At 35.0% G+C, this 24,934-nt stretch overlaps 1 protein-coding gene across 17 annotated transcripts in view; it reads left to right on the plus strand.

Annotated features, from left to right (window-relative positions):
* Window positions 1-24,934, plus strand: part of DLG1 (discs large MAGUK scaffold protein 1) — a 248,247-nt gene that overhangs the window by 132,915 nt on the left and 90,398 nt on the right. For all 17 annotated transcript variants that reach the window (XM_019651456.1, XM_019651484.1, XM_019651466.1 and 14 more), the window contains 6 exons: window positions 6,091-6,144; window positions 8,115-8,165; window positions 11,105-11,229; window positions 12,559-12,728; window positions 13,699-13,835; window positions 22,149-22,293. In XM_019651456.1, coding sequence (XP_019507001.1) covers window positions 6,091-6,144; window positions 8,115-8,165; window positions 11,105-11,229; window positions 12,559-12,728; window positions 13,699-13,835; window positions 22,149-22,293 — 682 coding nt within the window. The remainder of the gene's footprint in view (window positions 1-6,090; window positions 6,145-8,114; window positions 8,166-11,104; window positions 11,230-12,558; window positions 12,729-13,698; window positions 13,836-22,148; window positions 22,294-24,934) is intronic.

A 24,934-nucleotide genomic window follows, 5' to 3' on the forward strand; every position in this document is an offset into this window, starting at 1 on the left:
AGCATCACTGGCCCTCAATGTGGGATCCGAACCGCAGCCCTGCTGCTCAAAGCTGGTGCTCCCAAGCGAGCTTTTAACCAGCTGAGCCACTCTGCCGGCCCTTCTTAGTGTCTTTTAGTTGCACTGTTGTGGCTGCCTCAGTGTCCTGAATCTATTCAAAACGTTTCCATTTCATGGTCATTTTGAATTTAAGGAAGAGCCAGAAGTCGCATTGTGCCAGACCCATTGAATAAGTGGATGAGGACACACCGTAATGTTTTTATTTGAAGGAAATTGCCATATACTAGAAGCGGTGTGTGACACGGAGCCATTCTTCTGTTGAGATAAAAAAAAAAAAATACGGTGAATGCTAGTGCTGAGTGCCATCCAGTGGAAAGGCAGGGATCTTCAATATGCAAAAGACACATCGAACCTTAGTAACAGGATGTGATAAGTTTCAGCTTGTTTGGTGCAGTCGGGCATGAGCTACGGTTGAGAGGTGTATTTTATTTTATTTTTTTATTATTATTTTTCTTTTTAGCTGAGCCATCCTGCCACCTGTTGGCAGCTCAGCGGCAGCTCAGCTCGGGCCGTGAATCAAACCGGGGACCCTGTTGCTCAGAGCTCAAACTCTTGAGCGAGCTCTTAACCAACTGAGCCACTCGGCCGGCCCGTGAGGTGTATTTTAAAGTGTGCCATAAATCATTGTCCATCATGACAACACTCTGTGTCACACATCACTTCTGGTGTATGGCAGTTTCTGTCAAATAAAAACATTATGGTGTGTCCTCATCCACTTTATTCAACAAATCTGGCACCACGTGACTTCTGGCTCTTACCCAAAGTCAAAATGATTCAGGACATTGAGGCAGCCACGACAGCTCAACTAAAGACACTTACGAAAGAGGACTTTCAGAACTGTTTCAGAAAGTAGCAAGAATGATGGGATAGGGCCAGCCGAGTGGCACGTTGGTTAAGAGCTGGCTTGGGACGCCAGCTCAGAGCAGCAGGGCCCGGTTCGGATCCCACACGAGGGCCAGTGACACTGCCGTCTACAGCTAAGATGGCGAACAACAGCTCAACCTGGAGCTGGGCTGCCGTGAGTCGCCAGCAACGGCGTAGGCTGCAGCAGGGCTGCAGTGGGCTGCCATAAGCTACCGTGTGTGGCTAGCAGGCAGCATGAGCAGCCAGCAGCTGGTGTTAGCTGCCAAGAGCCTCTGTGAGCGGCCATCCAGAGGCCGGCGACCGATCTGCCTCACCCGGGAAGAGCGCAATGATAATACCAACATGGGCCAGTGAAGCGACATCCTCCACAACTAGACTGAAGAACAGAAGGACAGCAACTTGTCTGTTCCCCTTCCCCAGATTCCCCAGCGCTGTTCCCCTCCCCCAATTCCCCAATAAAATCTTTTTTAAAAAAAAGAATGATGGGATAAGTGTGTTCGAAGCGAGGGGGAGTATTTTGAGGGGGATTAATGGCAATGTGTCTTTTACTGTAATAATTTTTTTTACTTTAAACATTCACCACATTGTTTGGTCACACCTCGTATCTCATATATACATATTTAATTATAGTTGAAATTCAGTATTATTCTACATCAGCTTCAGGTGTATAGCACAGTGGTCAGGCATCTACACAATCTATGAAGTGATCCCCACGATAATTCCAGTACTCAACTGGCACCCTACATAATCTTTACATTATTGATTATGTTCCCCATACTGTATTTCACATCTCCATGACTGTTTTGTGACTACCAATATGTACTTTCTAATCCCTTCACTTTCTCCCTCATCCCCCAACCTGCCTTTTGTCTAGCAACCATCAGTTTTTTTCTCTGTATCTCCAAGTTTTTCTGTTCTGTTTGCTAATTTATTCTATTCTTTAGATTCCACATATAAGTGAGATCATGTGGTATTTGTCTTTCTCAATCTGACTTATGTCAATTAGCATAATATCCTCTAGGTCCAATCCATATTGTTGCAAATGGCAAGATTTCACTTTTTTTTTTTTTTAAGATTTTTATTGGGGAATTGGGGGGATGGGAACAGTGCTGGGGAACTGGGGGAAGGGGAACATACAAGTTGCTGTCATTTTTTTTTTTGTTCTTCAATCTAGTTGTGGAGGATGTTGCTTCACTGGCCCAAGTTGGCACCGTCATTGCGCTCTTCCCGGGCGAGGCAGATCAGCCGCCGGCTTCTGGACGGCCGCTCACTGCGGCTGCTGGCCGCTCACGCTGGCTGCTGGCTACACACGGTAGCCCATGGCAACCCACTGCCACAGGGAGAGCAGCCTACGCCGTCGCCGGCGACTCAGGGCAGCCCAGCTCCAGGTTGAGCTGCTGTTCAGCATCTTAGCTGTGGAGGGCAAGGTTAACGGCCCTCCTATGTGGGATCCGAACCGGGGCCCTCTGGCATCCCAAGCGAGTTCTTAACCATCGCGCCACTCGGCCGGCCCATTACAGCAGAGAAATAATCCATTGTATAAATGTACCACAATTTTTTTATCCAATTGTCTGTTGGTGGGCATTTCAATTGTTTCCATATCTTGGCTATTGTGAACAATGCTGCAATAAACATAGGGGTGCATATATTTTTTTTAATTAGTGTTTTGGATTTCATTGGATAAAGACCCAGGAGTGGAATTTCTGGGTCATAATGTAGTTTTTTAATTTTTTTTTATTTTGAGGACTCTCCATACTGTTTTCCATTGTGGCTGCATCAATTTACAGTCCCACCAACAGTGTACAAGGAAGGGTTCCCTTTGTACAAGGAAGGGTTCCCTTTTCTCCACATCCTTGCCAACACTTATTTGTTGATTTATTGGTGATAGCCATTCTGACAGGTGTGAGGTGGGATCTCATTGTGGTTTTTATTTGCATTTGTCTTGATGATTTGTGACATTGAGCATCTTTTCACATGTCTATTGGCCATCTGTATGTCCTGTTTAGAGATATGTCTCTTCATGTCCTCTGCCCGTTTTTTAATTGGGTGGTTTGTTTTTTGGTGTTGAGTGTATAAATTTTTAAATAAATTTTGGATATTAGCTCCTTATCATGTGTATCATTAGCAAATATCTTCTCCCATTTGTAGGATGTCTTTTTGTTTTGTTGATGGTTTCCTTTGTTGTGTAAAAACTTTTTAGTTTGATGTGGTCCCATTTGTTTAGTTTTCGTTTTTTGCTTCCCTTGCCCAAGGGGATATTTCTGGGAAAATATTACTAAGGGTAATGTCGGAGAGTTTACTTCCTAATTTTCTTCTAGGAGTTTTATGGTTTCAGGTCTTACATTCAAGTCTGAAAATAGGTACTTTTTTGTGGCAAATTTTTATCTCTTCCTTCAGAAGTAGCCTGTCCTTTAGCTTTGGTGCTAGGGCATTGTGTCTTTCTGAGTTGTATATCATATCCTCCAAGCCCATTCAAATTGTATTTCCCCCATTCACGTCTATTCCCACCTCCAAATTGGAGAGCTGTGGAATACTACTTTGTCAGATATCATGTTATAATACAGGAATTTAGAAAATCTCAAGTTAGTAAGTAAGGTTATAATTTATTCCAAGATAAATGTTTTAATTCTCAACCTATTAACATAGTCTTAAATAATTTTATTATTTTACATGGCTAAACTTGAGGCACTCAAATCATGCCTCTTGAGCTTTATTTATTGGGTTGTTGGAAAAGTCATGACGCACTTTGCAACGAAAAACAAAAATAATACATCATGACTTTTCCGACAACCCAATATATAGGCTTTTTTTTTTAAACCTTTAACTTTATTAGGGAACAGTGTAACCTTGTTGTTAAGAGCACGTGCTCTAACCAACTGAGCCTTTATTTTACCATATTTTGTGATATGTCTTTTTCAGAATGCTAGGTTTTCTTATTCTGATGTTACTTTTGGTTGAAATTCTTGCATAATCCTCTGTGTGAACATTTGTGGGGTTTGTCCAATTTCAAGTTCTTATTCCCATGGTTTTCTTTCAAGTGTGATCACTCATTCATATTAATTCTGATACATCTACAAATAAACTTATTGTACATGTATTATTTATCTAACCATTTTCTTTAAGTCAAAGTTACAAATTATTTTTACTAACTTATGTTATTATTTTTCTGAACTGAACTTTAAAATTGAAATCAATTTTATGGTGTGAATTCTAATATTTTGATAGTAACTGTAATGTATAATATTCCACAAGTGCCTTAATTACTAACTTCTTACAAACTAAGTACTTGATTCAATCTAAGTTTTGTTTTACTTTTTATTATGAAAGATTTCCAAAATACTCAAATGTAGAGAGAGTAGTGTAGTGCACTCCCGTGTATACTAATCACCACCTACAACAATCATTAACTCATGTGTACTCATTCTTATATATAATCTGTAGCCCCTTTTACTCCTTACTTTCCATTGTTTTATTTTGAAGTAAATTTAACACTATATCATTTTGTTTGTCTATGTTTCAGTATCAGATAGACTTTTTTATATGACTAGAATCAAAGGTGAACCTGTATACAATGATAATGAGTTCGTGTTCGTGAGTAACTAGCATTGTAATAATTTTGGTATAAATTAGATTTTGATAAAAACAAGTTTTTTCCACTGTATGTTTGGCAATAAATGGGCAGAGGGAACCAAATGGCTTTCTTGCCATAATTTTTGAAGAATGTAACTTGTTTTGTAACTTTAAATAGCCTTGTTCTTTCTTGCTATCTTCTGTAATTGCTTAAGCAAAATAAAATTGTACCATTAATTTTTTTAATAAAGTGAAATATTATCAATTTGAGGAATCTCAAAAGGTCGTTGGGAAATTAATAATTTCAAATATTCATAAAATCTTATGTCTATAAGTTGACTTGCTTTGCTTAAGTAGCAGTCTTACAAATAGTATTTTTATTTCTAGATTTGGTTTTCACTTAATCATTCGAAGGTAGACTATTATACTCAAGATAGGGCTGTACATTAAAGTCATGCTTATATGTAACAAAGTATTACCTACTCATTTTTAACCTGTTGCTTCATGTAGCCCAAATGTATACTGTATAATTATTTAACCACGAAACTGTGTTGTCTTTAAGCATTTTATCATATGATCATCCATATTTAGTGCTTTGCTGAAAATAACGTGAAACATTTGAACTCTGGATATTTACTTTTTAGAAAACCCATACACTTGGAAGAAAATGGTTTTTCTATATATAATGTTTGTTTCATACAGCTTTTATGTGTAATTCCTTATTAATTGGAGTAAAAGAACTATTAATGTTTATAAGCATATCTCCTAAAATTTGTATAAAGAATAGTCATCTTTTTTATTTTATGAAAATGTCATTTGGTACTTTTATACTTTTAAATATGCAAAACAAAGAGAATTTTGAGGGGTATCACATCACTTTTCTGGTATATTCTTGATATGTTCCGTCATTTGGTATTTTATTTTATTCTTTAAATTTTATTCCACCTGCTTAATAATCACTTTCCAACTTAAGCAGAAAACCTGATTAAAACTAAGTTTTTTTCAGTCCAAACTTAATTGTTGTTGTTGTTTTAACCATTGTTATTCTGTGAGTGATCTAGAATAACAGTTGGAAAGCAATAATTGCAGCTGAAAATAATTGGGGCTTTTACATTAAGTGGTTTCCAATTTTCTAAAAGTTTATGATTGATTTCTTTACGTGGCAGACGTCTTTTCATGTTCAAACACAATTCAGTATGGGCAAGAATTTTTTTTTTCTGGGTGATAAAATTATTGGAATCTTCATGGGATCCTTGGGAACAGAAAAGCTAACGATTTCTAAGTAATTCGGGTGTTTTATTATACTAAAGAATATTTGTGGATTTTTTTGAGAAGACTGGTGAACTTCTTTGTAAACCTTAAGAAAGCTGACTGTTTTAGCAGAAATAACTATTTCCCAAAAGCAAATCTAATTTAACTGCTTATACTTAATTCTTTCCATTTGATGCTGGAAACTGGGTTCATTGTTTAACATATGCAAAGCTCTTAAAAGATTATTAAGAAATATATCTTTCATACACTCCTAACATTTGTGAACATAAATATGTAATGTCTCAATTTTCCTGAAGCTAACACATTTACAATTCTTTCTTTAAGGCAAACCCTCCTCCAGTACTGGTCAATACAGATAGCTTGGAAACACCGACTTATGTAAGTTCCTTTTCTCCCCCACGTTTAAATGATACTGCTTTTCCTGTTCAGTTTTTGATACAGATATAAAGATCACAGCATTATTTCTTTAATATACTATACTTATGATGTTATATCGCTGAGCTGCAGTTAAAAGTAAATGAAGCAATACTTTCCTTTTTTGGTTATTTCTTTTCCCCATACTCAAAGCAGAAATGTTGAAATAGAAATGTATGGTTTTATTTTTTTAAGTTAAAATTATTCATTTTTACTAACGGCTATTTCTGATCAACTGTCAACTAACACAATGCCATATATTGAAAGAGTCATTTTAGACGTCTAATTGAGTAACCAGGTTTATGGGTATATTTACACATTACAATAATAGTTATAACTTTGTAACTTTAAAGTGATTGATGCTTCTCTCTAAACTTACTTTGTTAAAAAGTCCTCTTTCCCTTAAAGATAAATAGCCAGAGCAGCAGAATCTGATGTAACATTTTTTCATCCCAAAGGAAAATGTCTTTGGAGTTGTTATATTGAAGTAGTGCCCGTACATTTTTTTAATCAAATAACACATAATGTTATAAGCTGTAAAAACCTTTCCTCCCATTTTTGAACTGTAATTGATTGTAGGCTGTACTTTAAAACATTTTATTTGGCTGTATATTTTATTTGGCTGTATACAAATATGGACGTTTCAGATACTTGGGGATTTGGGAAAACTTCAAATAACACTTAAACCAAAAATGCTCTTCTATACTTTTTTTTCAGATTCTTTTCAGTCATTGTTACCTTTCAAACTGATTTCATACTTAAGCAAAATTTTGTTTGTATGTTTGTCAATATTTTCTTCATATTTCTTTCTCCCTCACTTGTTCACTTATGGCAGAGTTGGTAATTAACTATTTTGATTTTAAAACACTTTCAACATCTCTTGATAGGATGGTTTATTCATATTGCAAAAGAACATGTAGGATAGAAGATGGGAGACATCTAGAGAAATTCAGTTTATCACAATCCCTATTTGATTTATTAGATTGAATATTTAGCCCACCCTCATGTCACCAGAAATGTTAAAGCAATGATTCGAACCCAAGTTAATCTGATTCCAAGGACTACTCACCCTTCAGCAATGACCCTCACTGTGGGAATTATTTCCTCCAGGAGGGAATAGGGAATAAATTGGAAGGATCAAGAGAAAATGCTTGGTCTCTAAGATGTGAGCAAGAACTTGAATGGTGAACCAAATTTGGACATGAAATATGTAAGTGAAATATGTGACAGAGAAAGCACTAAAGTAACAGATGCAGAGGTGGGAACTTGCAGGATATGTAAAGGAAGGAGCAAATCATTCAAATTTGATGGCATGTAAGGCTCATGAATAGGTAAACTATGTTTATTAGGAATGAAGCTGAGTGATAGATTGGGATCAGTTCATACAAAGCCTTGTATGAGAGTATCTGAAAATTTTGGAGGAAATACGTTATTACACATGGACTCCAAAAAGATCTATCTGCGTAAAACACATTAGAATGATTTGGGCAGTGGAGAATAATAATCTAAGAGATTAGGTAGATTACATTGGCAGTAGTCCAGAGGAGATTAACAAAGGTTTGAACCAAAGTAATAGAAATGAGAATGAAGAGGTGATGATTTTCAGAAAAATTGAAGTATTCAGATCAGTAAGAATTGGCAGCTGATTTAAGATGTGTGGATCAAGGCAGAGAAAAGAGTCAGAGTTCGATAATATTAAAAGCTGGATGTACCCTTTCTATCTTTGAAAGTCATAATACCATGAATATTAACTCATTTAATCACATTGTACTCTTTCATTCCTTGAAAAAGTTCCCTAAAATTATTAAAATGAAGCTATATTATTTGGTTGCTATCACATTTAACAGGTTTTCATTAATAAATCATGTAAAAATTGTCATGCCATTTCAAATTTTACACTCTAAATTTCTGTGCTACTTTTTCCTCCCCATTAGGTTAATGGTACTGATGCAGATTATGAATATGAAGAAATCACACTTGAAAGGGTAAAAACTATTAATTATCTTAAGTTTTTTATGCATAAATCTGTTGCTTTAAAGAACTATTTAAATATACAGTGCTGCTCTTTCATATAGAATTCAAGGGAATAGATCATTAAAAAACTGAATCTTGTCATATTTGTTTCTTTTATAAGTTCATATATCATAAAATTAGCCATGGTATTTTCAGAACATGTTGCTTTTCTTTAATAACCTTTTTTAAAAAATAAACTTTGTATTTAAAATAGTTTTAGATTTATAGAAAAGTTATACAGAGTTCCCATTTTCTCTGGACTCAGTTTCGCCTATTGTTAATATCTTACATTACTAGAATCCATTTGTTTCAACTAATGAACCAATATTAATACATTATTATTAAAGCATATACTTTATTTGGATTTCCTTAGTTTTAATGTTTTTCTCTTCCAGGAACCGATCCAGAATACTACATTACATTTAGTTATCATGTCTCCTTAGGCTCCTCTGGACTGATAGTTTCTCAGATTTTTCTCAGTTTTTAATTTTATTTTTATTTTTAATTCATTTTTCCTATAATAAAATGTTTATTTTAAATAAGTGTTTAGTATCCTAATAACCTGGTCATTGTATCAATGTTCTTTCCTAGCAAAATAGTAACCATATTTCTAATTGATAAGACGCTATCAAAAACTTATTATCATCTACTCCCCAAGTCAGAAAATGAGAATACAATTCAGATGTGTAAATTTTCTTGTTATATTTTCCCCTTAAGAATATCTGCATTCAGCTGATGTTGTATTTTATTTAGTAAAAACACCTTGTCTGACCAGCATTTTTGGGAAATGAACTGTTCCATACAAGTAAATTTCTTGAGTAACTGAGTAGCTATATGTCTAAGATAAAAATCTTAGATAATTAGATTTGCTTATGTTTGAAGCCAGAATAGACTCTAAGTAAAAATAGACTTTAGAGAGTCTTTTACATGTATAATAGATATTTATTGCCTACTACCTGAATTTGGATCACCTGTTTAAGTGAGGTGGGTGACTGAGTAACGTTCTAGTAAGCACAGTATTAATGTATTGTACATATTTCAATATGGTATTTTATTGTTTGGGTTTTCTTTTTTTCAGCTTTATTGAGATCATTGATATATAATTCTAACTTTTTATCTTAATTTTTCATCTTTTCCTGGTGCCTTTTAAATTCTTTTAGTCAGGACTGTACATTATATTTTTACTGATTAAAGAACTTGTGTGTACTAGGAATTGGGGAAATGTTATCAAAGGGTACAAATTTGCAAATGGAAGATGAATAAGTTCCTGAGATCTAATACACCACATAGTGATTATAGTCAACAAGACTGTATTATATACCTCAAAGTTGCTAAGAGACTAGATCTTAAATGTTAATCATTACAAAAAAGAAATGATAATTATGTGACGTAATAGAGGTGTTAGCTAAAGTAACACATTGTACACTTTAAACTTAAGCAATGTTATATGTAAGTTGTATCTTAATTATTTTAAAAGCAAATTTAAAAAAAAAAGAACTTGAGTACCTGAGTAACTTGATAACTTTACACAACCTATTGATATTATTGAGATTCTAGTACTTTTGAAGAGTTTAGACTTAAAAAAAATATTTTATTAAAATAGAATTTTAGGACACATCATAGTAGAGTGAATGTTTAAGCTATTTAATACTAACAGTTAAATAATAGGTCCAGATATATTCACTTATTTGAGTTGCCTGAAAGCCAGAGTTAGAATATTGCAAAATAAATGTTTTTTTAATACAATTGCTTAGAATAATTGTCCTTAAAGACTTTTTGTAATAGAACACTTTCTTCAAAGCAAATATTATTTGTAAATCCAGTATGTAAAACAAGCAAAAAGTAGTGCTGTTTTCCCAAATTGACTTCGCTGTCAAGAAAGCTCACCAAGGTTAAGTTCTCAGGTTGGGCTTTCAGTATTAAAAATACCTTTTGCTAGTCCAGGTATCTTGGTCAAATAAGTCAAGGATGATGTCAGCTGTTACTTAGTAGATAAGATTTGGTCATTTTAAAATAAGCTGATGGCAAAGTTAGAAGAAAAACACCACCCCTTACCCCTGTTTTAAAAAAACAAAATAGTATTATATATTGGTTTTACCTGCTCAGAAATAATAGCAACAGAAGGTCATCTTGGTGTTTTTCCCTTAGGAGAGATTTGCTTTACCAAGCATAAGTGAGATGACGTCTAAAGGAAAGAGATCTAGCACTGCCACCTCTGCAGAAGGATGACTAACCCTAGGACACACATACTTTTAAGAAAGAACTATATAACTACAATATTGCCTCAGGGATAGAAAAGACAGTTTGAGGAATATAATCAATAATGTAAATATTTTTTAGGGGGCCAGATGGACTCATGTCTTGTTAGGGAGACCACCTCATGGGCGGTATAGAGGCCTGACCACTGCACTGTACATCTGAAGCTGCTGCTGAATAATATTATATGTCAATTATAATACATAATATAGTCATGGGATATGGAGTGGAGTGTGGGAATGGAGTCAATGGAATTGTAATAGATATGTATGATATCGGGGGTGGGAGGCCCTGGATGGGGGGAGGAAGGTTGTCACTTTGTGAGGGGTGAAAAAGACAACTATTGCATTGTTTTGTACACCTGAAACATAATAATAATAATAATATAATAATAATAATAATAATAATAATAAAAGAACCATAGACTCCAGAAGTACTCAGTATGTGTTCTTCAGCCTCACTTAATCTGAATCCTTCATAGAGAAAAAAGAGCTTTCCTTACATTTCTTAATTTAGAATATTCGTATGCCCTTACACATATATCTTTATGTATTTGTTCCCTGTTTTAGTATAGTTTCTAGGTCCTATCATAATAGGAACTTAACAATAAAGACAATTCTTATTCAGTCTTGAATTTTTTTTCCTCTATCCCCAGGGAAATTCAGGGCTTGGTTTCAGCATTGCAGGAGGTACGGACAACCCACATATTGGAGATGACTCAAGTATTTTCATTACCAAAATTATTGCAGGGGGAGCAGCTGCCCAAGATGGAAGACTGCGGTATGTTTTGCACTTAATGTTATGATACTGAATCTACTTTGTACATTTTTCTTGAGCCAAATTGAACAAGGCATAAATACAAATAAAAAACACTATCATAATAACTAACATAAGATAGAAGCTCAAATAGTAAATGAATGAATAATTGTGCTCTAAGCATTATTTCTGTCTTTCATTTAGGAATTTAATTTTACTTTATATTTTCAAATACCTTCACAAAATGTTTTACATTTATTTTCCTGGTGGGAAACATGTATAAAAACTTATTTAAGATACAGTGGTTTGTATTTTATACCACAAAGTAAAGATTATCCAAACTTTAAATATATTTTCTTAATTGAATAGATGAAAATAACATTGCTCTCTTGTTTAAATTTGGTGTTCCATTTCTGAAGATGTCTTTAGCATACTTGTTGTTTCCTTAGGCCGTAGATTATAACACTTGTTTTATTCCCTTATTTGTTGTTTAATATATGATGACAGCCTGAAGTATTAGGACTAAGGATTTCATATGGTCTGTTAAAAACATTTTAAGGCTGTTGGTACCTCATGCAGCTCTTTAGTTTCTAAACTTCTCACTGAATATGACAGGTGGTATATTAATAAAATTAGATATAAAATTAATAATTTGACCTTTCATGTAAATATAAACATTTCCTGATTCTGTTACTGGCCTTTAATTTGTGCTTATGTGAAAATTAATATATTCCATTTGTTTCTCTAAGGAACATATCTATAGTACTAACTCTTAAGATATCAAATAAAAAATATTTTTGGCTAAATCAATTAATTAATCTCAGTTTTGCCACTATCTCTATGACCTTAAGCTAGTTATTTAGTCTGAGCCTCATTTTTCTTACCTTTGAATCACAATTGTGTCAGTCATTATCTAGGTGCTCGTGGAAAAGTTATTTAAACTCTTTGTGCCTCCGTTCTCCATCTGTAAAGTAGGGATATAAATATATATCTATCTTAAAACAAGTTGTTGTAAGGGTTAAGTACTAAAAGAAGTACCTGGCATGTGGTTAATGCTAAATATTTTCTATTTTTCTAAAGTATCTTAAGGCCTACATATGATAAGCATACAAATTGCATCTGTCATTATTTAATATTTTTGTATAATCCATTATTTGCACTGTTTTTTTTTTGCCGTCTATTGGGAAATGTTTGTATTAATTTATATGAGTATTTGATACATTGGAAATTAACATGCAGTTTCTTCATATATATTTTTCTAATAATAATTCTCTTTTCCTTAAAAATTAAAGGATAAGAAAAAATGGGCAAAGTGAAAATGGATATTTAAATTTTTAATTTTTTTCCCCTCAGGGTCAATGACTGTATATTACGAGTAAATGAAGTAGATGTCCGTGATGTAACACATAGCAAAGCAGTTGAAGCATTGAAAGAAGCAGGGTCTATAGTACGCTTGTACGTAAAAAGACGGAAACCGGTATCAGAAAAAATAATGGAAATAAAGCTCATTAAAGGTCCTAAAGGTATAAAATAAATCAAACTAAGAACAATTAAGTAAGAAATCTCTGATTAAATATACCTGTGAAGTTATTTATGACACACATTCTAAGATTATCAATGCTGGTAATCTACAGAACTTGTGTGAATTTTTAGAATTTCTGCTGTTTCTACTGATATTTGTCTTAAGTAGAAATCTACTTAAATATTTTAAAGGCATGGATAATGTGGATATTAATTTATAATCATTAATCCACAAACTATGCTTAATGCAGGTATAGAGACTAAGTTAAAAGCAGAAAATATGAGTGTGTCTTTAGCAGTTACATCTGCAATAAGGACTGTTAAAATGTGATTTCTGAATTTTGAAAACATTGATGGAAAAAAAGAAAACATTGACAGGATTGAGGATAAATAGATATATTGATTCTAATTTGTGACTTCATTGAAGAGGTGGTACTCTAACATGAAAAAAGGAATAGAGAGCTGCAAATTTGGTACTGAAGCTATGGAATTTATGAATTAAAGAAATGCCTTATTTAAAATTAATTCATAAAATATTGGAAATATACCAAAGTATCCAGGTTTCTGAAGTCTGTTCTCACCAAAACAGACCTTTTTATTATTTGTTCTCAATTGTTTTAAACTTGCAACAGTATTAAAAGTGTTAGTAAGAAGCACATTATATGGAAGCAAAAATGAAACAAAATTTTACAATGTATCTTTGAACTAACAAATGCATCTACAAAGATACTTTAAGACTAACCTGGGAGGAAAAAAAAGGAACTTACTTGTAACTGTAGAAACACCTATATTTATAATTCTTGCCTGGTTGCAGAACAAATACTTACAAATTTAAAAGTAGGTAAATAGATTCTTTTCTATTTTAAAAATATTAGTGTGATGAAATTATCACCTTCTGTTTTTCAACCATTTCTTTCTGGACTTAAGTTTACATTTATGGATGAGATTCTATAACTAGTGTTTTCCAAACAGGTCTTGGGTTCAGCATTGCTGGAGGGGTTGGAAATCAACATATTCCTGGGGATAATAGCATCTATGTAACCAAAATAATTGAAGGAGGTGCAGCACATAAAGATGGTAAACTTCAGATTGGAGATAAACTTTTAGCAGTAAGTATAAGAAATCAATTGTTTTAAAAATCATTTTTTTTCTTTGAAATTTTATTTTAAAATTCCATGTAAAATTTTTTTGACATTCAAAATAATTTTGTATTAATTTCAGATATACAGCATAGTGATTAGACATTTATATAATTTAAGACGTGATCCCCCTGACTAGTCTAGTACCCACTTGGCACCATACATAGCTATTACCATATCATCGACTGTATTCCCTATGCTTTACTTTACATCCCCATCACTATCTTGTAACTACCAATTTCAGCTTCTTAATCCCTTCACCTTTTTCACCCTGCCCCCAAGTCCATCCCATCTATCACCCCAACAAATCTAGCACCCATCTGACACCATACGTAGTTTTTACATTATTGAGTATACTCCTTATGCTATACCCTACATCCCCATAACTACTTTTTAACAACCAATTGGTACTTCTTAATCCCTTCCCCTTTTTTCAGACACACCCCTGATTCCCTTCCTACCTGGCAGCCTTTAAAATGTTCTCTGTATCTATGAGTCTGTTTCTGTTTTGTTTGTTCATTTAGTTCATTAGATTCCACATATAGATGAAATCACATGACAGTTGTCTTTCTCTGTCTGACTTACTCCACTCATCACAGTACCCTCTAGGTCCATCCATGTTGTTACAGATGGCAAGATTTCATTCATTTTTATGGCTAAGTAATATTCCATTGTATACCTGTACCACCTCTTTATCTATTCATCCATTGATGGACACCCAGGTTGCCTCCATATCTTGACTATTTGTAAGTAATCCTGCAATTAACATAGGGATACACAGTCCCTTTGAAATAGTGTTTTGGGTTTCATCAGATAAATACCAGAAGTGGGATTACTGGGGACTTCTTTGTCTCTTGTAATAACTTTTGTTTTAGAGTCTCTTTTGTCTGGTATAAGCCTTGCTACCCCAGCTTCCCTTCCCCCTCCCAATTCCATTAAATAACTTTTTCCATCCCTTTACTTTTCGTCTGTGTGTGTCTTTCCATCTGAAGTGAGTTTCTTGTAGGCAGCATGTATAAGGGTTTTATTTTCTTATCCATTCAGCCCCTTGTCTTTTGATTGGAGCATTTAATCCATTTACACTGAAAGTAATTATTGATAGATATGTAGCTATTGCCATTTTATTTTTCATAATTTTGATCTTTTATTTCCTCTGCTTAGGATTCCCTCTAATATTCTTTGTAATACTGGCTTAGTGGTGATGTGCCTCTTTAGCTTTTCCTTGTCTGGGAAGCTCTTTATCTGTCCTTTGATTTTAAATGATAGCCTTGTTCAGTAGAGTACCCTTGGTTGTAGGTCCTTGCTTTTCATCATGTTGAATATTCCATATGTATCCCTTCTAGCCTGCAAAGTTTCTGTTGAAAAATCAGCTGAAAATGTTATGGGCACTCCCTTATAAGTTACTGGTTGCCTTTTTTTTTTTTTTTTTTTTTTCTGTTTTTAGGATTCTGTCTTTGTCTTTAACCTTTGGCATTTGAATGATGATGTGTCTTGGGGTGGGCCTATTTGGGTTCATCTTGTTTGGGACTCACTACACTTTATGGACTTGTATGTCTATTTCCTTTGCCACATTAGGGAAGTTTTCATCATTATTTCTTCAAAAAGGTTTTAAATTCCTTGCTCTCTCTCTCTCCTTCTAGTACCCCTAAAATGCAAATGTTGGTATGGTTGATACTGTTTCAGAGACCCCCCTTAAACTATCCTCATTTTTTTGGATTCGTTTTTCTTTTTGCTGTCCAAATTAGGTGTTTTCTTCTACATTTTCTTCTAAATCGCTGATTCGATCCTCTGCTTCATCTAGTCTGCTGGTGATTCCTTCTAGTGCATTCTTCATTTTAGTTATTGCATTCTTCACTTCTTATTAGTTCTTTTTTATGATTTATATGCCCTTTCTTATGCTTGCTATCTCCTTGTTAAAGTTCTCACTAAGTTTCTTGAACATCCTTATAACCATTGTTTTAAACTCTGTATCTGGTAGGTTGCTTGCCTCCATTTTGTTTAGTTCTTTTCTGGCGTTTTCTCCTGTTCTTTCATTTGGGATAAATTTTTGTTTCCTCATTTTGCATCTCTGTGTTTATTTCTATGTATTAGGTAGATCTGCTATGTCTACCAGTCTTGGCCAGGTGGCCTTATGTAGTAGGTGCCCTGTGGGGCCCTGGCAGTTTCCCAGGTTACCTGCTTCAGGTGCTCCAGAAGTGTCCCTTGTGTGGGTTGTGTTTGCCTTCCCATTATAGTTGAGTCTTGATTGCTATTGTCATGTTAGTGAGTGGGATTGGTCTTCGGGCTGATTGGCTGTGGGGTTTGACCCCATTCACAGCTTATAGGCTACTGTGCGGGATTTGCCCCAGTGAGCTCTGGTGCCAGTTGAGACTGCCTTTTGGGTGTGCCACTTGTGGGGTAAATTGGGTGGTGCTCTGCTGTGGTCTGAAGCCAACCTCCAAGTATATTGATTCTGGGGCTCCTTGGGAGGGGCCCTAGTGTAGGCCCAGGTCACCCACTGCCTATGACTGTCCAGGGACTACTTGGTAGGAGCTATAAAGTGATGTGTGGTTGCTCACTGCCTGTTCTAAACCTGGAGGCGCGTGAGAGAGGCCGTGCTGCCAACCGAGGACAGCTGCCACCAGTACTGAGCCTGGGGTAGCTCCACAACAAGCCTCAGGACACCCTGAGACCTGCTCCCACCTGCCCAGTCCCTTAAGTTTCAGCCACTGATAAAGCCTTGTGCAGTACACAAGTTGGGTGAATGCAATATGGGTGGGGTGGGCTGTTTGCCAAGAAAGTGCCCCTGGCACTGTGGGAGTTGAGTTGGGTGGGGTTCCAGAGGAGCTCACCAGACCAATTCAGATTCCTTTTTAGCTATATGGGGGAGGGCTCAACACGGGAAAGATGCTGCCCATCTGCCAGCTGCACAGGAGGAAAACCTTACACAGGGAAAATGGCAACTGTCCTCTAGCCCTTGCACAGAAGCCACACACCTCATTCAGTCCTCTACCCCTCCACCTCCGGTATGCCTCCAATGTGCCCTGAACCACCATCTTTCCACCACAGCCCAGGGTTAGTGACTGTGAGTGTGTGAGTCTGTGCACAGGCCCTTTAAGAGGACGCCTGGGTTTCCCCTAGTTTTCCATCCCACCCAGATATTTACAAACCCTACTGTTTTTCAGAGCCAGATGTTGTGGGGACTTTTCTTCCCAGCACCTCTACTCCAGGTGGGGGAGCCTGGTGTGGGGACTGGGGCCTCTCGCTACTCCAGAGGAAACCTTTGTAGCTGAGGTATCCTTTCTGATTCTCAACCACCACACAGAGGTTTGGGGCCAGCTCATTTCGCCTCTCCACCCCTCCTACCAGTCTCGACATGGCTTTATATCCTTAGTTATAAAACTTCTGTTCAGCTAGAGACTTCAGATGTTCTATAATTTAGTTGTAATTTTAATGTTTTCATGGAAGGAAGTAGGCACAGTGTTGATCTACTTCGCCATCTTGGATCTCCTTTAAAAATCATTTTGATAATGTCCTTTTTTTTTTCTGACAGACACTGGAATTTCTAATTGCCAAAAATATTTAAATGAATGAATACTTGCCTTCCTTACTTGAAACCTGAAAAAATGATTCTTGGCATTATCTTTTTTTTTTTAATTGGAGTTTATTGGGGTGACAGTTGTTAGTAAAGTTACATAGGTTTCAGGTATACAATTCTGTAATATCCTGCAACTTTACTGGATTTGTTGATTAATTCCAACAGAATTTTGATTGCGTCTTTTTTTTTTTTTAACTTTTATTTGGGAACAATGTGTTTTTCCCAGGATGGTATTATTTTTATTTTCCATTTCATTTTTTTTCTGGAGCTCCCCCCCTTTTACTTTTATTATTTTCTTTTTTTTTTCTTATATTTTTTTGTTGAATTCTGTGCATTTTGTTGAATGCACAGAATTATTTAATTATAATCCTTAGGTTCATGACACAGTGTCATCCTCTCTTGTAACCTTTTTTCCTTTTTATTTTTGCACTTAAATTATTTTATTTGTAATATAATGAAAACTACTAATATCATTACCTGATACAAGAACTAGAAGATCAACAATTAGTGTTTCTCATTCCTTTGCTTTTTAAAAATTATTTAATCACATATATATGCCTGAATATTTTGTTTAGTATATTTGTTTTGAAATTTTTAAAAAGGATTTTGTGCTATATATAGCATTTTAATACTTTTTTCACTAAATATTCTGTTTACTGCAACTTATCCATATTGTTACCTATAACTGAAGTTTATTCATTTCACCTCTACAAAATAATATTCTATTCTGGGACTAGACCACAATGTGGTACACATCAGCCATGCCCAAGCCGCCTTTACCCCAGAAAAGGTTCAAAGAGCTGGTAATGGTAGGAGACAAGGTGAGAAGAACAGCAGCCAGGAAGCAAGTAGCCAAGCAAGGCCTAGTGGGCAAATAGGCTCAAGTGACTCTGAAAAGGCACATAAATTAGGTCTGATATAGTAGTAAGTTGGGTTATTTCTTTTCTTTTTTATCTTTTTCTTTTGGGGCATTGGGGGTATTGTGAATAAGTCTGCTAGGAAAACCTGCTGTGTTGTGTGTGTTCTGGTGAACATATACAGGATACCAGAGTTTCAATTAGCTATTTCGCTAAGAATTTAATGGATCATGTGGTATCAATAACATTATAACAAAAACATATTGTTTTCCAAACTGCTTGTAAAATGTTATACTTCCATATAAACAATTCCTTTGTTCTGTATACTGTCCAGTACTGTCTATTGTTGCAGCAAAGAGATAGACTGATTATTTTTGAGTTAATGATGGGGGAAAAGAAAGGAGCTGACCTTGAAATGCTTTTCTCTAACTCGCAGCTGTGACTTGCCATTCTTTTCCCCAAGCTATAACAAGCATCCCCTCATTATCACTTGTGGAGACTATGTTTTCCTTTTTGGTTTCCTCAGAATTAATTTTAGTGGTAGGGAACCAGCAATTTATGCTGATTTACCATTTAGTGAAGCTTTTGTTATCATAATTCCACTGTAATTATTCAATTCTTAGTTCTCATCTTAATTGACATACCAAGCATTTGACACACCTTCTTTCTTCAAACATTTTTTGCATTTTGTCGAACATTCATCCTCTATCTTGGTATTTCTCTTACCTTACTAGTCATGTCTTATTCTCATTTTTGGTGCATCTTCTCTCTAACCTCTTAAACATTGAAGTGATCCAGGACTCAGTCCTTGTATATTTTCTCTTATCTCTTTGATCCATGGTCTGATAACTTACTGGGTCTCATCTGCACGGGATAGGGATAAGTATTTTCTGAACTTTAGTTATTCATTTTTACACACATACACACACACCCCTTTTGTGCTTGGCTGAATTGTAAAAATTTTTAACATTGGTTCTTGTGAAAACACTTGAAAGGCCCTAAGAGATTTTATCTGGTCTCCTTTTGTATGTCTCAAGAGTCATCTCAAATTTAATACATCTAAAAATGAACTTCTGAGTCCCTCCCCATCTTGCCTCCAAATCCTTGTACAGTCTTCGCATCTCATTAAATGGGAACTTTATCCTTCTATTTGCCCAAATCTAAAACTTTAGGATAGTCTTCTTTCTATCACACTCCACATTGAATTCCTTAGCAAATCTTGCTAGCTGTTTTATCAGTTATCTAATGCTGCCTACAAAAACCCACAAAAGGGCCGGCCGAGTGGCATGATGGTTAAGAACTGGCTTGGGATGCCAGAGGGCTCCGGTTCGGATCCCACATATGAGGGCCAGTGACACTGCCCTCCACAGCTGAGATGCTGAACAACGGCTCAACCTGGAGCTGGGCTGCCGTGAGTCGCCGGCGATGGTGTAGGCTGCAGTCCCTGTGGCAGTGGGTTGCCGTGGGCTACCGTGTGTAGCCAGCAGCCAGTGTGAGCGGACAGCAGCCGCAGTGAGCGGCTGTCCAGAAGCCGGCGACTGGTGTGCCTCGCCTGGGAAGAGCGCAATGATGGTGCCAACTTGGGCCAGTGAAGCAACGCCCTCCACAACTGGACTGAAGAACAAAACGACAGCAACCTGTCTGTTCCCCTTCCCCCAATTCCCCAGCACTGTTCCCATCCCCCCAATTACCCAATAAAAATCTTTAAAAAAACAAAAACCCACAAAAACTAGTGGCTAAAGCAACAACAATCATTGATTTGCCTACACTTTTTCAATTTGAGTAGGGTTTGGCCAGGACAACATAATTTCAACTAGGGTGGCTCAGTTTGGACAGGGACCTGTTTCCAAGTTGGCTCACATATGGCGGACAGCTTGTTGTTGGCTGTCAGCTGGTAGCTCAACTGGGGCTGTTAGCCAGGTGTTTAATCCTCCGCGTGGCTACGTTTGGTTTCTTACAGAATGGTGGCCAGGTTCAAAGAGGGACATACCAAAAGTGAGCTTTCCAAGAAGGCAAGCTCCAGTGTGTGGCATTTATCAATCCTCTCTGCATCACAGTTACCAATGTGTCATTGGCTAAAGCTAGTTATATAGCTAGCTAAGACTCAGTGTAGGAAGGGATTTTACAAGGGTGTGAATGACAAGATGCATGGCTCATTGCAAGCCACCAAAGGAACAGTTAACCACAGCTATGTATTTCAAAATGTAGGTAGTCCTCATTATGCACAGTAATTTGGGACCATGAAAATGACCATGCAGGTGAAACCCTGCAAAGCAATAATCAATGGGGAAAGTTACAGTTGTTCTGTGACCTTTAGAAATTTTTGTGAAAGCATTAGAAACCCTCCTACTATTGATTATAAAGGTACAAATTAAGGCAATGAAAAATATACTAAAATGAACACCGGAGGTGCAAAATATGTATACACATAACTTGTATTCATCTTTTGTTATCAGTATATATTGAGTATTACAATTTTAATATGGCTTTTTCCTTTCTTAAAATGTGTAGAAATTTTTTTGGCACCCTCTGTATTTGTTTAATAAATTGTAATTTAAAATCCTAGACACATTTATAGTGTTTTATTTCTTTGGCAAAACAAATTTTACCAAAAAGAAGAGCAATCTAAACCTAAAGCTAGTAGGAGGGAAGAAAATAATAAAAATTCGAGCAGAAATTAATGAAAGAGGGAATAGGAAAACCATAGACAAGATCAACAAAATCAAAACTTGGTTCTTTGAAAGGTCAACAAAATTGACAAACCTTTAGCTAGTAAAAAAGAAGACTCAAATTTCTAAAAGTAGGAGTGAAAGAGGCTATAAGGGAGTACTTTCATTTATGAACAACTGTATGCCAACACATTAGATAACTTAGATGAAATTGACAAATTTCCTAGAAAGACACAGACTACCATTTGTATTCAACGTTGTGCTGATAGCCAGGGCAATAAGAAAAGAAAAGGACATTCAGATTGGGAAGGAAGAAGTAAACCTATATTTGCAGAATACATCATATTGCATATTGAAAATCCTAAGGAATCTACTAATAAAACTAATAAACAAGTTCAGCAAGCTTGCAGAATATACTATCACTACCTAAAAATCAATTCTGTTCTTATTCAGAATATAGATGACAATTCTGTTCTTATTCAGAATATAGATGACAATAAATAATTGAAAAAATCTCAAATTAACTATTAACAATGGAAATACAAATTTAAATATAATGATACACAAATTAAACATGGATCATTTTGCGGGCTTTTTAATAAATTGATAGTATTCAGTGTTTGCAAAGGTCTGAGTAGATGAGCGCTCTCACATACTATGGTAGTGGGTATAAACTTACTAAAGCCATTTACTTAGAAAAACAGTTTAAATATCTATTAAGATTGGAATGGCTTAATAAATGATGATATAACTACACAATGGAGTGCTATGAAACAGTTTTTTAAATGAGGTAATTCTATATGTCCCAACATTGAATGATCTCTAAGATTAAAAATCCAGTTGCAGAACAAAAACTTTAACATGGTCTTTTCTTTAAGAAAAATAAAATCTAAAATATACCCACTCATTCCTAAGTGCTTAAGAGTAGAAGGAGGTTCAGGTTTGGGGGATTGGGAGGAATAGAGACAGGAATCAAGGTTGGTTATTTTATTAACATACATAAACAATTTCATTTATCATAACTTTCTAATATCATAAAGAATAAAAATGGGTATTTTCACATACCTTTATATTCCTTAAATCAGTCCTGCATTTTCCCTATTTTTAGATATAATTGTTTATAACCAAAAAGCAGAAAGTAAAATGTCTTAAAATAAATGTTTTTGGGGTTTTCTTTTAGGTGAATAGTGTGTGTTTAGAAGAAGTTACTCATGAAGAAGCAGTAACTGCCTTAAAGAACACATCTGATTTTGTTTACTTGAAAGTGGCAAAACCCACAAGTATGTATATGAATGATGGCTACGCACCACCTGATATCACCACCTGTAAGTCTGTTTGCTTTAATCTATGCTATTGTACAAATATTTTTAAAGGAATTATTAAATATTTTAACCTAATAGATTTTAAAAATCACTTTTAAGACAGAATCTTCATAATGGCGGGGGGGGGGGCTTTTTTCACTTTTACTATTTTATAACAGCAGTTATTGTTTTAACATTTAAAGCATTGATTCTCAAAATTTATGTAAATAATAGCTACCAAAGGTATTTGCAAATAATTCAAATTCTTGTTTTGGGATGGTGTACAGAAATTTAACAAGCAAGGTAATTCTGATGCTTCTGGCACTGCTAGTTCAGGGACTGCACTTTGAGAAACATTAAAATACAGCATTTCTAAAACTTGGGCATTTCTATACTCTCAACTGTGTGCACATAGATATAATCTTTATACTTCAAGGTCCTAGTGTATTGCCTAACTTATATTTGTGTGCAGTACATTTGTTGCCTAGGATTGAATTGTTAGGAAAGTACTTACATAATTTTGTTTTCCAATTTTTTTAATGTACAAACTGAGATGAGATTTAAATATATTTGAGTTGGTTGAAAAATGGAAGTTTTATTTGTTTGGTGCATTGAGTTAATATAAGAAGCACCCATGTGTAATAAAGATCTTAAATGTACTCTCTGTAATCTGCGTTTCCAAGTTTTCCTTTTTAAATTGTAGAATTTTGGAGATATTTTGATTTTTTAAGTGGCAGTGTTTTCATTTTTAAACTTGTCAAAGTTCATTACCATCACTAATCATTATAAGTTAAATACAAATTATATTTTGAAATATATATGCTGTCCTCCAGTGATACATCTTTTTATCTGCTCATTGAGTTATTAATTACTCAAGTATGACTAAATTATTTCACTAATAGCATTCAGTCTCTAATGTACAGGGATGATGTCTTACATTTCATTTGTGTCAGAAAAGAACTTTGCTCCTTGTTTAAAATTCTTATACTCAGTTGATCTTGCACACAAACTTTATATAAGGGCTTCATATATTTTTATTTGTGATTAGAAATGTGAATTCAGTAATAAGCTATTTTATTCACCAATGTAAGTATCATTCTCAATTATTTATTATACTGCTTTATCTGTTCAAGACACCTATATGTGTTACTCAGCAATAAGAAATAATGAAATCTTTCCATTTATGATAACATGGATGAATCCAGAGGGTATTATGCAAAGTGAAATAAGTCAGACAGAAAAAGACAAATACTGTATGATTTCTCTTATATGTGGAATCTAAGAAACAAACAAAAAACCAATTGAATAAAATAAAGCAGAAACAGACCCATAGATATAGAGAACGAGCTGATGGTTGCCAAAATGGAGGAGGGTGAGGGATGGAAAAAAAGAGAGAAAACTGCACATTTGTAACAGTTGTTCCACAAATTGATAATTGGTGTCCTGTTCATGGCCAAATATGCAAATAGCCAGGCTGCTTCTTACAAATATATTGAACTGGAAAAAAAAAATGTTTTTCATTGAATTACAGTTTCCCTTTTTATTTATAATAATGACATTTTAAAAATAGAAGAGCTAGTCTTTAAAGAATAGTAATGAAATAATGGTTTGTTGTAGGCATAGGTAGGGTATTTCTTTTTTTCCTTTCATATATTATTGAACTAATAAAGCATTGTAAAAAAGTTGACATTTACCTTGCTAGTTCAACTTTATCATAATGTTCTATTATCATTCCCGTCTCTTCTTAGGCAACTACAATTTTGAATTTTGTTGTATGTTTCCAGTCCATGTTCATACTACATATTCAGTTCGTAAATAATTTATTTGTATGTGTTTTTTTAAGCATTTGTTTTTAAAAACTTTTTACACAAATGATTTTTACCTATCAACTCTCCTGAAGCCCTTGCCATCAGCCTATTCAACTTAACTACCTCTCCTTATGTTGTTAGTCATCTTGTACCCGCCTTATTTATCTGGCTTTAGCCACTGAAGGTTTTAGTGTCAGGCCCATTGTCCTTTCTGCTACTACTGTTCGTGTTGTCATTCTTAGTGGTATCCAACAAAAAAATCTACACTGGTGATTCATTCAATAACCTGGCATCTTTGTCCCCCAATCTCTCTCTAATTATCCTGTCCTCCACTTTGGCTCAGATACATGCTTCTAAGATAATAATTTAGATCTTATCATCAATACCTTCACCATCTCTAAAATCTTGCTTTAAATCATTCCATTTTCTGACTACATTCCTCAGTTCATTTACCCCTATTCTAAAATTCATCCTTATTTTGACCTTCAGTAATTTGACACTATCACTTGGTTGCACCCTTGTGTCTCCGCTTGTCTACTTTTTAACTTAGCTTCCATAGTTTGTCATGATATTTACTTTCTTGCACGTATCTTCTCTCTTCCCCCCTCCTTCATTGGCAGAATACTAACTAACCCTGGTCACATTGCTGTCTTTCTCCATTCCTGCTCCCTAAATATCAAAAAGTCACTAGACAGAAGCACAAAATTGCAGTTTAAGTTAATGACCATAAATCTCAGATGGGGCCACACTCTTGTGGTTGTAATCAAAATATATGCCCAGGAATAAAGGTAGGTTTATTACTAAAAAAAGAAAGTTAATTGGATCTGACAGAGAACATAGTTTCTCTGCTGACATTA

This window comes from Hipposideros armiger, unplaced genomic scaffold (assembly GCF_001890085.2).
Source record: "Hipposideros armiger isolate ML-2016 unplaced genomic scaffold, ASM189008v1 scaffold_8, whole genome shotgun sequence".
Taxonomy (NCBI): Eukaryota; Metazoa; Chordata; class Mammalia; order Chiroptera; family Hipposideridae; genus Hipposideros; species Hipposideros armiger.